Source organism: Dicentrarchus labrax, unplaced genomic scaffold (assembly GCF_905237075.1).
Source record: "Dicentrarchus labrax unplaced genomic scaffold, dlabrax2021, whole genome shotgun sequence".
Lineage (NCBI taxonomy): Eukaryota > Metazoa > Chordata > Actinopteri > Moronidae > Dicentrarchus > Dicentrarchus labrax.
Window position 1 is genome coordinate 4,003,158 of NW_026136720.1, and position 15,757 is coordinate 4,018,914.

Sequence of the window (15,757 nt, forward strand, 5' to 3'; positions counted from 1 at the left end):
GTCTTTCTATTTAAACTCTAGCCTGTAACAATATAATGAGAGCCAAGCAAGAGACCACAATAAGTGTATTACGGTTGGGAATCAGGAGCAGCTGATGTTGCACTTCATACCTCAGCCATCTGTTGCTTTCTCTGAGCTTTGGTTGCCTCAGTGTAGGCATTGTGGTCCGTCTCGATCAAAATGAGGTTGTTGGTCTCTGGGTGGATTACAAATTTCCTGGGAGTGTACTGCAGAGGAAAGGCCACCTGGTTGAAGACGGCTCCTAACTTCTCCAAAGCCAAGATTCTGTCAGACGGTGAGAGGAGAAGAGTGGAGGAGGAGACAGTTACAAATCATTTTCAACTGGAGTGGTACAGCTGAGCTCTAAAGATTGTTTATGCTTCTACTGAGCTCCTCTGTCCGCTCTCAAGTCAACCTGGGATCTCTGTTGAATGTGGGATCAAAGTCACAACACTGGTTGCATGTGTCGTACATCAGTCAGGAAATGTGGTGCATTCAATCTATAACTGAAGTTTCTTTTGATTTACTTTTTATTTCTATCACAGAGACAGAAAGCAACAGTCTTCAACCTGCTGCTTCAGTCTTCATCATTTGCAATCTCTACCCTCTTCAGAAATGTACAGATGAACACACAAACAACCAAAGCTGGACAATTACAAGTCCTGTGGTGTCCACTTTGCATCTCCAGATGTGTATTGATATTTTTGAGATTATTGAGATGCAGCACAAGAGAATTGCTACTTTCAAATTTGCCACAGTTTTGTCAGACATGTTTGGATCCACCTAAATGTTCCACAGTGGACCTTTAATATGACAAATAAGCCTGCCCCTGTTGTATGCTAACATGTCAATGTAACTGTTGCAATGTGTGTCCATACCTCAGTGTGTTGGTGGAAATGGCCACTATGCCTTCGGGGCATTGCTCGGATGCAAAGCCAGAGGCGTACTCCAGAGTCTCATATGACAGAGGGGTCAGATGGAAGCGAGACTGGTACGAGTAGCTGAGCCAGGACCGACTGGACATTGCCAACACCTGTCAGTGAGAGAGACAGACAATATATGATTCATCTCATGATGATTCTATCTTTAAATTGACAAAAAATACAAATTTCTGACTTAAGTCAAAATACTTTCAATTTCACAGCAAACAAATGTACTGTTTCGTAATGAAGTTAGTTATATCAGAAGCACTTTTTGTGTGTATTGATATGTAAATGTTTGAGTCACATACAGCTTCCTGTCCCTGCATCCTGACTCTGAAGAGCTTGACGGGTCGAGACCCCAGGTATCGTGTTCTGGTATCGGACAGGTCACCCGTCACTGGGTCCAGCACAGTCCTCAGCAGCACACCGTTCTGAGGAAGGGGATCAAACACAAACACACGTTACAGGGTGACACAATCTAAAACGTACATCTTAATAAATGGTCACATTAGCAGTGACTGACTGTGTTCATGAATAGCAATTGATCTTAAAAAGTGCCACGTGCAAACCACAAAATCAATTCAACAGACATGGAGAAGCACATAGGAGCTGTCAATGGGAGGAGTTTCTCTGTTGGGGTAGCAATGCTGTCATCCCCCCCCGGACAGCGGGCCACAATGTTCCTGTTTATTATTGAGGAAGGGGAACAGATTTGGAGATGGTGGCTTGATGCACAAGAGTCAATTTATCTGGTCTGCTGAGCAGCGTTCTATGGAAACCGAATGACGGTGGTGTTACTGGGGAACTTTTGGGAGCGCACAACAAACAGAAGACTGGGAAACATGCCAGACCTATCATCAATCTCTCTCTGGGAGGTTCCAGTAGCCAGGAAACCGATAGTGGTGAGTACTTGCAGATGATGTGGTGACATTACATTGTTTTGTCTCTAAGTTGCGGCTCGAGAACGGCACTCAGGTTTTGAAGAATCTGTCTGAGTAACAATCTTTTTTAATAAATGTGAACATTTAAGCAATTCTTCTGCGTTTCCATATAGTAAAGTGCTTTGTCAGCATTATTAATATCTCACAGCACAAAACGTAAGTTGGCTTTTGCACGTATTGGCTTAAGTGGTGGTTTCCAACCTTTTTTTCTTAAGGGACCCGTGTTCTATCATTTAGGTAACAGACGACCTAATCTTAATCTTACCTAACAGGACAGCCCAAGTATTTTTGAATGCTTCATAAATTCTTAATTTGTTCTCGCATACAATTTAAGATTAAATCTGTGTGTATAACCGATTCATGCATGAGGTCCAATCTGAGCCACTGCTAACATATACTTTAGATATGTGACTGAGAAAGAATACCTGAAGCCCAATGTTGAGGTAGAGGAAGCCGATGGTTCCCTTCTCTCCAAGCTCATCCTGTTTCTCGATCCCTCCCATCTCGACAATACACAGACTCTCAGGCTGCGCTGGAAGGGCCTGCATACTCAACGGCTGTAGGCAGTCCTGAACACAACAAAGATTCAGAGGGTTAGGACCATTTTAAAATGCACAAATGTTTAAATAAAACCTCTTCTTTTGAAACATTTAGTGTATAGACATAGACCTTTTTATTACTTTGGTTAATAAACTCTGATTCACATTCACTGATTATTGGTTGTCGCCAAAAGCTCCAGCATAACATTCACCTGACCTGGTGTAGTATAAAGTGGTATATACAGGAACTTCCATTTACCACTTAACACCTCACAAGTCATAACTTATCAACTTATGTCAGTTTGGCTGACATCACTTTCTCGAAACACACAAAGAAATAATAATTAATCCCTCAAGATCCTCGTAAATATTTCAGCATTTCTCGCCCTCACCAGCATGATTAATGGGCATATAGCTTTTTCTGGCCCCAGGACTTCTGTCAAAAACAATTTGATACCTATACAGGAACTTTGTTTCTCCTGTCATATCACATTAGATCTGGCTTGTTTAAAAAAATTATCATTAAATCTGAAGAATATGTTATTCTGTAATATTACACTTAAGGGACAAATACATCATTCTTTTCAAATGTTACGTTGCACCAAGCTTTCCCCTCAGGCAGTGTGTAACTGTTTTTAATAAATTATTTTAATAAAGATGGACATATTACTTGTTACTGACCTGAGAAGAAGCCAGACAAATATGTTTTGGCTGGAGGGGATTCATATCAACCATTTAAACTCATTAGTACAACAAGCAAATGTGGCTTCAAACCAGATGGTGGTGTTATAACAGCTGGATGTGGGATAAAAGCAATTTACTGCTTACCTACAGACTATGACAAACTATAGGAAAAACCTCAATAAATGACTGGAGAAACATAACATGCATGCTACAATTAAGCAATTAACATCCAATCATGTTCTTTGTCATGTATAAAATGCTGAGGGATGTTTTAGTAGTGGTTGCAGTGCATAAACCCTCATTACAAAAGATGAATGCACATTTGAGTCCAGTGGTGCAAACAACAGACATAGGCACTAATCTACATCTACAGATGTGGAAAAAAAGTGATATGTTAGAAGAGTCAAGTGTCACCATATTCTCATGTACACTGAGAGAACCCTACAGATCTAAATGCTTGACCCCAAAGATGTTCTGTCTGTAGCAAGACTAAGTAGACTGAGACAGTAGTACAAGCACAACAGTACTTTACTCTGCTGACAAGGCAGACGCAGAATACTTATTTTTAATGTGTCAGTGTGCTAGGTGTTGCTTTCTGTGCAGTCTCATTGACACACTCTTGTTTGTGTTCATACCGAAGGGTCCAGGGAGATGATTCGTACAGTGTTGTCAACCAGTCCCACGGCGAGGAATCGCGAGCGTTGCTCACCGGGTGGAACGTTAGCCAGGCTCATGCAAACCACATCTGCAGACATCTCCTTCCGCTCTGTGTACTCATTCAGCTGGCCGGACTGGAGAGAGGAAGAGAAAGGAGACAAAGGGACAAACAGTGTTACAGCACAGACTTTCAGTCATCCCAGCCCTTTCCTGTGTTTATTATGGTACCTGAGATTGATCTAGTTTTTGTCTTCAATGGTGATCATCAGTTATGAGACACACTTTGTGGCCTTGCTGGCTGTTCTCAACACAGCTGTGAACTTGGCGGAGCTTAAATAACAGTTCAAATCGAAAATTATTCATTTTATTTTAAAGAAACTTATTACCCTATTAACACAAGAGGTAGAGAGAATAAGTATTTGTTGCACGTACAATTAACGGTTATCAACCACAACACCAAAAGTAATTTTGATCATTAATAATGGGTTGTTTCAGTGTGATCAGCTCTTAACCGATACAGGAACAGAAATGAAAAAGAGGATTTTTCGGTTCCACTTTGCGTCTGGTAGACCTGCTTTGAAGTGTCACACTACACAGCTTATTCTACCAACAGTTGAGTTTCAGACATTACCCTAACATCGTATAGAAATCCAGCTGTCATTTGTTAAATATGAGTGTTATATCAAAGTGTGATAAGATATGAAATTCGGAACACGAAACATCAGTAACACCGTAACTCTGATCTCCGATTTTAGTCAAGAATAGACAGATTTCCTGTGGAAATATTTCATTTGAATAAGTAGAAAACATCTTCTTTCTTACCGGGTCCATCTCAAAGTAGACCAGCTCCCCTCCGGTGAGAGCGATGACAACCTGACGCTGGTTCACAGCGCAGCGGACAATGGTTTTTTTGCCGGGAGTCTTCCACTCATTCACACGCTTGTCCGCTCGGATGTGGCGGATACCATCTGGGTACACCTGTATGGAGAGGCAGGGAGGGGAAGGACGAAATAAAACGGAAAGAAAGTAAGTAGGTTGGTTCAATAATTGATATTACCTTGGATTTAATGTTTTCTTATTCCAACATAATATCCTGCATACTTTAGTTAATAGACACAGCAAGGTAAGGAGCATCCTTCTCAAACACATAAAACTGTCTTTAAGATACTTTGGCCAGGCAAGTATGAAACTGTAACACTTCATACAGTTTTGGAGGTAGCAGTCCAGTACCATCACAGGTATGAAAGAAGACCCACCTGCACCAGGGCGTCTTCACCGAGCAGTGAGCAGGAGAGAGTAGGAGTTGTTCCCAGAAATCCAGAATCTGTCACTTCCTCTACAGTCTCCCCGATGGACAGAACCAGAGTGGCGTTCACGAAAGATACAATGATGTAGGCATCAAACTCATCTAATAGGGGGAAAAAAGGAATCGAGACGAACATTAGGAAAACAATGCTGATGGGAGTTGTGCTGAGGCTAAACATGCTGAATTAATGATCTGGGTGAGCAGAGATAGAGACTGCAAGGACGAAAGGAACAGCAACACGACAGGGCGACGTTCTAGGCAAACAGCAGTAATGTGTTTCCTGCAAACAGACGGCAGGGCTCGACATTAACGCCTGCCCGGGGCAAGTGAAAGATTATTTAACGCCAAAACTACGGTGCCTTTTATAAGCAACTGCTTTGATGACTTGCAGTTAAAAACACACACAGCAGGTGTGTTCACTGCATTATGATCCAAGTACCACATAAGTTCCTCCATCATTAACAACAAGCCTCCTTCACATGCTGACCATGACCCTGCGCGTGTTTCTCTCTCATCTAATAAATAAATTAAGATATTCTGTAGGTCAGGGTTGGGGTTCTGCCTTTGCAGTCAAAGCCACATAAAATCCCACAAGTCAAAAGCTCCAACAACACACACAGTTCTTTCACTTGGAAGTGTGTGGAAGTGTGTGGAAGTGTGTAGAAGTGTGTGTGTGTGTGTGTATCAAATTGCAAGACAGAGAAAATAATGAGAATGTTTCCGGTTTCCTCCAGGGGAATCGGCTGGGCTTGCCACTCAGTCATTTCACAGTTGATACGACTCAATTTGTTGTAAACTTGTGAGATTACAGAGTAAAGTCTCCCAGTAACACAAACAACATGCGGGCCCAATTCACTTGACACGATCCAGAAGGTAAAAAGCAGGCAAACAGACAGGTTAATTTCTTCAAAACACCTTTAAACATCTTCAACTTATTACTAAAATGATGTGAAACTGAAACAAGACAACCTCTGCTTTGGCAACACAAACTTTCAGAATAAAACCAGACAGACTGATATAGATTAATATACAGCATTTGGCATTACTTTAGCCAATTATCACATTTAAACAAAAATAAAAGGACTCACAAAGAGACACACTGCCAAAGTCATGAACGTCATCCTGAAACAGTTTTTTCCCTCACCTGTCCCTGACACTCACATCTAAAGACTGATCTGTCAGCTGTGGTAACCATTCGACTTCTAGGAAATACACTGTTGCACAAAATAATTTTAAACTGAAGAGAAAATGCAGACATAAACACACTATCTGTATTCCAAATGTAAATATAAGGGTCAATAAACTGGTACTGGCCAATGTTTGCATTATTGACTGCTATTGGCCGATGGACAAATAAGATGGCCGATGTCAGTGGGCAGTGTTTATCTGTTGTGTCACCTGGTTGATGGTTATTTGTAGTGAGACAACAGTAGCTAGCATACCCAGTTGCTGATTCAGAGAATAAATCAGCAGCTGGCACGTGTTAAGAGAGCTGTGGTTTGTTTTCAAATTAAAGTGAAAGAAAATGTCAGCCATGTGAGGGTATATTACACTGTATTACGCTTACATCCAGTTCATCAGCCACAGACACGATGAGAAGAAGCCAAATTGTTATTTGAAATATTATTATGTGCCCAGAATTTCACAGTTGGTGCATCCCTAATAGATACAAAACCAAATCTAATTTATAAATGTTTTACGATGCTGTTGAAAGGTTTCTAGACACAGCACTTAAAATCTTAACTGTGAAATTCAGTCAGCCTCCAGGTGAACTGTCAATCGTTGTCTTCAACTGGCTGTAAACTGACACTGTACATTTGGTTTATGAGAGGTTGGGAGGAAAGGAAAACAGGGGTCTGAAACAGGAAACTTGTTACCTTCCACATGTCTGCGTACTGTCCACACGGCGTTGGGGTTACCGGGCAGCTCAGACACAGCCATCTCTGATACCTGATGGAGACGGATAGGGAAGGAGGATTTAATGTTTTATCAACTATCCTGTATTTTAATCATGATGATGTAAAGGGCTTGATCCCAGGATGTTCTGAAGTCTGCCTCAAGCAAACAACAATGGATTACACATACAGATTATACTCTGGGTTTTCTTTTAGGATGCAAAGAATAGTGTAACAGTATTTTAAACCAGTGTTCTGGGTTTGCCTAACAATTAACTGGATGATTAGTCCAAACCTATGAATCTAAACATTATTTATTTAGAACATTATAAGCAAAATTTAACATATTATAACTATATAAGCCAATGAGGAAACTTTTGCTCTGGCTCCTGCAGTCAAGATGGCAGTGGGATTTATTCGTGCAGTGCTTAACTTTAGTGGATCATAACATATCGGGTGTGGAATCCATCTGCGGATGTGCCAGTTCAAGAAGAGACTAAACTTTTCTACGCATGGCAGTTTTTGAGCCACAAACAAGGCCATAATGTGGCCTGCAACACACTAGGTAAGGCTTGTTTTAAAGCCTAGCAGTTGTTGATTACTTGCGGCCCCTACTGGCTGGTTAGGAGAAGTGAGGAGTCAGCAGCCGGTTTAAAACAGAGAAGTCAATAAAATTGTTGTTTGGAGGTCCTTGAGCATATGGTTGTAAATTTGCACGAACAAATATGACTATAAGCCAAAATCATAATCTAACATGACATATTTTAATTTGAAGCAAATAATGTACAATATTTTTTACATTAGCTGAAAACTAAACTGACTAAAAACACTTGACAGAAATCCGTCTATAGCCGGAGGTCTGGCACCCATGCTCACTGGTGGGCTTTGTACCATTTGTTAACAATTGGTAACAGATACAGAAACAGAAATACCAAACTGACTGTTCATAAGCAGCAATGTGATGAAAACTTTTGTGCGTTTGTGTTGAAATCAGAATTATCTACAGACTCTTCAGCTTTTATTCAGAAAAGAGACATGAACAAACTCATCACGTTTCAACCAGCGTGTCAGTGTCTTTCCTTCGCTGCATGCATATGATGTTGCTGTGTCTGTGTGTGTGTGTGTGTGTGTCTGTGTACCTCCAGTCCGTGTCTAAGGACCCTCAGAGTAGACCGGGGTCCTCGTCCACAGGCCACGTACAGCTGTGGCGTATCTTCATTGGCCAAATCAGAAATCTGGAACAGAAGCAAGCAAAGAAATGTTCAAAGACTTGCTATTACAGCAGTAAAGATTGCAGGTATTAGGGAGGCCCAGTTTTATGGCCACGCAAACACACACACACACACACACACACACACACACACACCTGACAGGACATGATGGGCGATAAGTTCTCCTGTTCGTCCACCAGAACGAGGTTCTTGAGGGGGCGGGGCTGGAAGAAGAAGGTGTCTCCCTCTTCCAGCGGCATTGCAGAGGAGAACTCCGGCTCCTCATCGTCGTCACCCAAGTGGGCAATCTGGTAAAGGTAACTAAAGGAAACAAAAGACCAAACATGAGACAAAAGAGGTTTCAGAGAAAAATAAAGCAAATGACATATAGACAAGAATCCTGGCCCGAGTTGAGCTTTGAGCATTTGGTGTGATGGTTGCAGTGAAAACAGCTAGAATCCACGAACAGGATGGGCCCTCCATTCATTTCCCTTTATCCTGCTCTTCAATGTGTGTTGTTGTGCTGTTGAACTCGTGCTGAGATCAGAGACGTTAAATCTTTCTCCAGTGTTAGTCAGAGAAGAGACATGACAAACTCATCACATCTACAACACTTTGATGATGAATCCTTTGTAATCTAACAAACGTGCCCATCTACAGGTTCTTCTGAATGCAAATCCTCAAACGTTACATATTCTATTCACAGGCATTTGAAAGGATAAACCCCTTGAGATGAAGCATCTCGTCTTCAAGGGGGGCCTTAACACAAATATAATTCAAAAAACACAGATACACTCACACAAATATAGACAACAGCTTTCCCAGGCCTAGCAACTCCCACACCCACAGCCCCCTCCCAAAGGAGAAAAAGCCAAAATACATTCTAGAGATATTTCTGGCTAAATTTTATTTCCACTTTTTACAGTCAACCATTACCAACTATTGTTTCCCTGGTGTGTGCAACCACACGTAAAGGAAACAAAAGACAGAACAACATGAGCGTAAGAGGTTTCAGAGAAAATATATCTATATATATAGATTGGCCCTAAGCTGAGCTTTGAGGATATTTTTACACCAATCCGAAGATTTTCAAGCCCAGACAGCAAAAGCACAAAAAGGTTGTAAGTGGTGTTCTGTCAAAGGTAATAAAAAACAAATGACTTACTGGTTTCCAAACTCTGAAGACACAAACAAGAAGCCAGTCTTCAGGACACACATAGCTGTCGCCACCGGGATCGTGTCAAAGTATTTCAGCCTGATTTCTGTGACCTGAGAAACGACATAGAACACTTTTTAAAAGATACATTTCTGTGCTGATCGATCAATTCACAGAAAGTTAACCAATGACAACTTATAGACATATTGAAGCAAATAATGTTGAAAACTAAACTGACTAAAAACACTTGACAGAAATCCGTCTATAGCCGGAGGTCTGGCACCCATGCTCACTGGTGAGCTTTGTACCATTTGTTAACAATTGGTAACAGATACAGAACCAGAAATACCAAACTGACTGTTCATAAACAGCCAGTGATGAAAACTTGTGTGCGTTTGTGTTGAAATCAGAATGATCTACAGACTCTTCAGCTTTTATTCAGAGAAGAGACATGAACAAACTCATCACGTTTCAACCAGCAGTGTGCGTGTCAGTGCCTTTCCTTCGCTGCATGCATGTGAGTCAGTCAGTTTCAAATTAGAGGAGGGCAGTATCCCAAGCATGCAGCGCCTAGTTAACATTACTTTGGCTGTACCATTCATTTCACTGTAGAATTCATTTTAGCCCTCCTTCAACTTTGCTCACCATTTCTTCATCTGTCTCCAGGGTAACCTTGAAGATGTCTCCCTGCTCAGTCTGGGCCAGGAAGAAGAACATGGACTTGGTCTTGTGGGTGGCTGAGCAGACAAATATCATGCCGCGCTCTGGGTCATCCAGGTCATTCTGTAGGATGGGACGGATGAATAAAAAGGGAGCAGAATAAAAATAAATGTGCATACAGAGACAAAAAAAATGACTTGACACAGACATACAAAGAAGAAGGGGAGTGGGTGAGGAGAGGAAGGAAGGAAAAACATGTTTATGCATGTACAACTAAGTAGAGCGACTGAACCAGCTGTTTTTCCTCATGTACATCAGTGAATGAAGGGTTTATTTGAACCAAACCAGCGCTGGTGATTGTTAGAAAGACTACAGAACACACCCAGAAAGCAGCACAGGAAGCGTGTGGTACAGTTGACTGTGTGGAAGCATAGAGCTTCATTTTTCATTTTGTATTTTGGACTCACCCTGCGTCGCGGGATAGGGCAGCGAATGTCAGGCTGGTCTCCAAAGTTCTTGTATGTGATGTAGTTTTCAGAGCAGATCAGAACTCCACTGGGCCCATCTGAACCACCAGGGACTAGACAGAGAGAAGCATTTAGTGAGACACCTTTCTTTTTCAAATGATGATGGTTGCAGTGAAAAACAGCTGGAATCCACCAGCAGGATGGGCCCTCCATTCATTTCCCTTTACTACTTTAACCTGCTCTTCAATCTGTGTTGTTGTGTTGGTGAACTCGTGCTGAGATCAGAGACGTTAAATCTTTCTCCAGTTTTATGTCAGAGAAGAGACATGAAAACTCATCACATCTACAACACTTTGATGATGAATCCTTTGTAATCTTACAAGCCAATCTGACAACCGTGCCCGTCTACAGGATCTTCTGAAAACAAATCCTCTAATGGTGCATATTCTATAGATATTTCTGGATGAATTTCCTTTCCACCTTACAGTCTCCAACCGTTACCAACTATTATTTCCTTGGTGTGTGCAACCCTGCATGTCCAAATGCTTACCAGTGATGAGGAAATTTCCGTGCTCTTCCAAAGCCTCGCTGTACTTGCGGACCACGTGATTCAAGCCGAGGTCCAGCTCGTAAAAGGTGAGCGTCTGTTGCGTGTTGGCGGCAGCTTCTCCTGTCGGGTCATTGTCAGCTTCCTGAAAAGAGCAAATGTCAACATACGGGATCAGATACCGGTCCCATGTTAAGCACAGTACAGCCTGAGACACCAAACAATAACGTATGGGTAAAATATAGCCTATCAATCAATAAGACTTTAGTTTTTACAGGACAGACACACACATAAAGTGTTTAGGTGAACAATAAAACACTGAATTAAAACAAACTGAAGAATCTCATCCAGTTGCAGTGAAGAAATACTGGAGGCAGAATTAGAAAAAGATGAAAACTAAGAGTAAGAAAAGGATAAATCACACAAAACTGAGTCAGATGTACAAATACATAAACAAAGTAATAAAACAGGTTAAGATGTAAGAATAAATACACAAATTGAACTGAGTAATAAAAAGAAAAAGGGAAAGAAGTGATTAACAGAAATAGATTAATAATAATAAAAACCTAAATAGACAAATAAGTAAATAAAAATCAGTTAAAAGACTAAAAAGGTAAGTGTTGAGTTTGCTTTTAAAAGTGTCAACACTCTCTGCTGCCCTGAATATGCTCATGGTGTCAGGATATTCAACCATACTGGTACTTGATTAAACTCGTGTGCTGAGATCAGAGACGTTGAATCTTTCTCCAGTTTTATGTCAGAGAAGAGACATGACAAACTCATCACATCTACAACACAAGCCTGGTGTCTTAGAGGCAACAACCGTACATTCTTCGTGACCTTACCTCGTAATCCATTTCCAGGCAGGCAAACATGGGATTTTCAAAGCCGACATCGACTCCTACTACGTGGTAGACGAGCGTGTTTGCTTTGTGTGCTTCCAGTGGAGAGGAGATGGTCAGTCTAGCAGCTGCGTCTCTGTTCAGGATGTAAACCAGCTTCTGTTTCTCTATCGCTCCTGGACAGAGGAAGAATGGAAGTAATTTAGTTTTAACATACGTGGCTGTCCTTTAAGACAATCATAATCAAATTAGCATAGGTATACATAATGTATCAGTAATGCGTTGATTTTGACAATTGAGCCATTATTCCGAGGAACTACTTAGTCAAACAGTTTACTTTTACTTCTGGAGGTTCACTAACGTCATCCATTTGAACATTTCAGCTCTCTGACATGACTCCGTACCTATCATAACAGCTCTGCCTTTTGGGTCGACGGCCAGGAACTGTCCGGGGACGATACGCCGGCAGCCGCTCTTTCCAAAGGTTTCCTGGTGGATCTTCTCGAACATGTTCTTGGATGGATGATATTCCAGGATGACAATACGACCACTGTCACTTCCAACAACAATGTAGTCTGCAAACACACAACAACACCTGTAAATACGAAGGTAGTTTTCAAGGACAAATTATTTCAAAATGAATTGTTCACATATGCCAGTCTAACCCAGTATATACCAAGACTTAAATGGTTTACCTTATTTAATTGGCAGTAGAAATATAAGGCCAGGCACCACCCAGTAATAGGTGTAAAAAAAATAAATCCTTTTAATCCATCAGGATGAAACTTTACTTGCTTTATTGTGATCAATGACAGCATTTCTGGTAATGGTCAGAAGATTTTGGCAAAATAATGTTGTGACACATGCTGAAAAACAAGATTTTTGACCATTATCAGCTATTTCTTCAAGGAATCGGTAGGTTTACTTGTTACATAATAGGAAATGTTTGGTTTTGAGTATAAGCAAATTGTTATTTTGATAAAAAAAACAATTTAAGGACCTCTTTATTGCTCAGTAAATCAGAGCACTTTCAAGGTCTTTCTAGCCCCATGGCAACCCTGTACAGGGAGGGAGGGAATAATGCTTTTCTTGTTACAATTCATAAATCATTTTTGTCAGGGTGTAAAATTGCGATTAAACATGTTTGTCCCAAAATTAGATCTCAGGGAAGATGGAAACTTTCACTAGAGGAATGTGAAACCAGACTTTGCACACACATAAATCCATATCATGACAATCAATCAGCTAAACTAAAGGCGAAGGACGTGCATGCTCGCTTTGCTTTGTACCTTTGGTTCCTCCTGTGAGTCTGAAGGCCATCAGGGACCGAACGATGCCAAACACCTCCACCGTGAGCAGAGTGTGCACCTTTCCTGTGTTGGCATCTGGCCGCAATATTTCCAAGATCTTTCCCCTGGAAACGACAATCTCCTGCATCTTGGTTCCTACAGAGAGACAAACATCTCTTTTTCAACATTCAGCTTGTGTCACGTGTCAGCTATGAACTTAAAATCCTCACATTTAACATGATTTCTCACCAAAATCAGCTTTTTTCCTTTTGATAGTATTTTACATATAATTTATTTGACGATAAAAAGATGTTTTATAAATAAAACTTTAATTATGGCAAGAAATATTTGAGTTTAAGTGACATTTGCAGCATGTAATCATTTTAAAACCACAACAAAACAATACTGTATGTTTGTTTTGGTATTACATTCAGAGTTGCTGCATTCTCTCCATTGAACATAATGAAAACTCATAACCACTTACAGTCTGTCCAGGATCTTTCTGGCTTTTTTGGGGGATTATTGCCCTTTTTTTTTTTTTTTATTGTTTTCAGGCTTCTTTTTTTTGTAATTAAATTGCATAAAAACGTGAAAATTGCAAAAAAAAAGTCATGTTTTGTTTTTTAAGTGAAGGCAACTTGCTCCAGTGGGATATCGCTGGTAGTTTGGTGACATACGGCTCAACGATTTGCACCGGGGATTGCCACGATTGATTAAACTTGTAGGAAACTACACCGATTACTCAAATCTGCAGAAAACTCCAGGTGAAAACTACAGACTGCAGAATTCACCGGGGTTGGTTGAATCTATGCATCTGTTACATTAACCCAACGCACAAACACAAAACCTTGCACTTAGAATAAAAAGGGACGCACAACATGTTTTTGTATTTTAAAAAGAAGTTCACAACCTGTAGTTGATGGTGAATAAGGCCAACACATACTGAGCAAACACAGATGATTAAATACTGCATAGCTCTCACACTTAACCAACTTTTCTACTGTTAAAACAACAAAAACAAACAGTTTTTTCGACTCTTTAGATGAACACAGAACATAAAAAGGCTACCGATTGTTTTGCACAAGAATTCAAATAATTTCCCGGCTGTAGTTTAATTATCCCAACAAGTCATATAAATATAAAAACTTCCCAACCGCTGCTCGATAAACACCGTGCAACCCTACTTGGAATAAAGGCCAGAAGTCTGACCAAGACAATATAACACTATCAGAAATCATTTCTATTTACTGATCTATGCCCCAAGTAAACCCCGCCAAAAACACACACACACACACACACACACACACACACACACACACACAGAAAAGGTTAAGGACTTGTTGGTATTGATAGAACTCACCTGAGAAGTTTCCATGGATGGCATGAGTGATGCCCGTGGCACGCTGCAGGGTGATGTTGTACAGAAACATGGCTTCCCCTCTCCTCCCCCCCCACACACACACACCACAAGGCTTTGATCAGGGGCTGCTGAACAGAGCACTTAGCCCGGCTCTCGAACCTGTGGAGAAAACACACCGGGGAGATGAATAAAAGAGAAGATGTTTGTCCGATGTGGGATTTTCAAACTGAGCGGTCGAGGAAGAAACGTTAGCATTGTGCTAATAATCAAAACACCTGAAAGAGGAAAGAAACACGTATAAACTCCTCACAGTGAAGCCGTGAAGAGTTAGTAACGGGTTAAATGCTTAAACACACACACACGTTATCGACCCTTGCTCGGTTAAAGACCGTTTATTAAACCTCTCATTCATTGAAGGAGCCGCTTTCTGTCGCTAGCTTCCATTTTCCGGCTCTTTCACTCGAGTTCGCGCGTCTTTCCCGCGCATACAATGTCCATCTGATGGCGGACGAGCTGGAGATTAATAGAGAGAAATATTTACCGGTTTGTTTGTGGAGATGATTTAGATTTCAGACGGATAACGTTTCATTTACGCAGACGGGTTTCTGTGCGACGCCCCGGGGGAAACCGACGATGTAGCCGCCGTTTGTGGGTCCTTCGTCGGGGGGAACAACGCCGTCATCTTAGGTGGCCCACGCGAGTGCCTGACAGAAATACCGAGACATGCGCGCGGCTCTCCGGCAGATGTCGACAGAAGACCTCGAGACCAACCGCTGGAGGGTTAATTAAATAAAATCAATCAATCAATAGATAAATAGATAAATAGACTTTATTATGTAATCTCCGGAGGGAAACTGGGTCGTCATAGCAGCCAGGTACATTAAAATACAATAAAATAAAATACAACAATAAAATAAAATACAACAATAGAATAAAATACAACAATGGAATAAAATACAACAATAAAATAAAATACAACAATAGAATAAAATACAACAATGGAATAAAATACAACAATAAAATAAAATACAATAAAATAAAATACAACAATAAAATAAAATACAACAATAGAATAAAATACAACAATAAAATAAAATACAACAATAAAATAAAATACAACAAAAAAATAAAATACAACAATAGAATAAAATACAACAATAAAATAAAATACAACAATAGAATAAAATACAACAATAAAATAAAATACAACAATAGAATAAAATACAACAATGGAATAAAATACAACAATGGAATAAAATACAACAATAAAATAAAATACA

General features: G+C 40.5%; 1 protein-coding gene across 1 annotated transcript in view; it reads right to left on the reverse strand.

Annotated features, from left to right (window-relative positions):
- Window positions 1–15,182, reverse strand: part of sf3b3 (splicing factor 3b, subunit 3) — a 31,724-nt gene extending 16,542 nt beyond the window's left edge. Inside the window, exons 1-19 of the mRNA XM_051381005.1 lie at window positions 15,019–15,182; window positions 14,478–14,636; window positions 13,118–13,273; window positions 12,233–12,403; window positions 11,832–12,004; window positions 10,990–11,131; window positions 10,440–10,552; window positions 9,958–10,095; window positions 9,322–9,425; window positions 8,312–8,477; window positions 8,085–8,180; window positions 6,928–7,000; window positions 5,001–5,152; window positions 4,567–4,722; window positions 3,723–3,878; window positions 2,290–2,433; window positions 1,232–1,354; window positions 879–1,033; window positions 111–285 (exon numbers count right to left, since the gene is read on the reverse strand). Of these exons, the coding sequence (XP_051236965.1) occupies window positions 111–285; window positions 879–1,033; window positions 1,232–1,354; window positions 2,290–2,433; window positions 3,723–3,878; window positions 4,567–4,722; window positions 5,001–5,152; window positions 6,928–7,000; window positions 8,085–8,180; window positions 8,312–8,477; window positions 9,322–9,425; window positions 9,958–10,095; window positions 10,440–10,552; window positions 10,990–11,131; window positions 11,832–12,004; window positions 12,233–12,403; window positions 13,118–13,273; window positions 14,478–14,547 (2,463 nt within the window). The 5' untranslated portion in view covers window positions 14,548–14,636; window positions 15,019–15,182. The remainder of the gene's footprint in view (window positions 1–110; window positions 286–878; window positions 1,034–1,231; window positions 1,355–2,289; window positions 2,434–3,722; window positions 3,879–4,566; window positions 4,723–5,000; window positions 5,153–6,927; window positions 7,001–8,084; window positions 8,181–8,311; window positions 8,478–9,321; window positions 9,426–9,957; window positions 10,096–10,439; window positions 10,553–10,989; window positions 11,132–11,831; window positions 12,005–12,232; window positions 12,404–13,117; window positions 13,274–14,477; window positions 14,637–15,018) is intronic.
- Window positions 15,183–15,757: the final 575 nt, after the last annotated feature.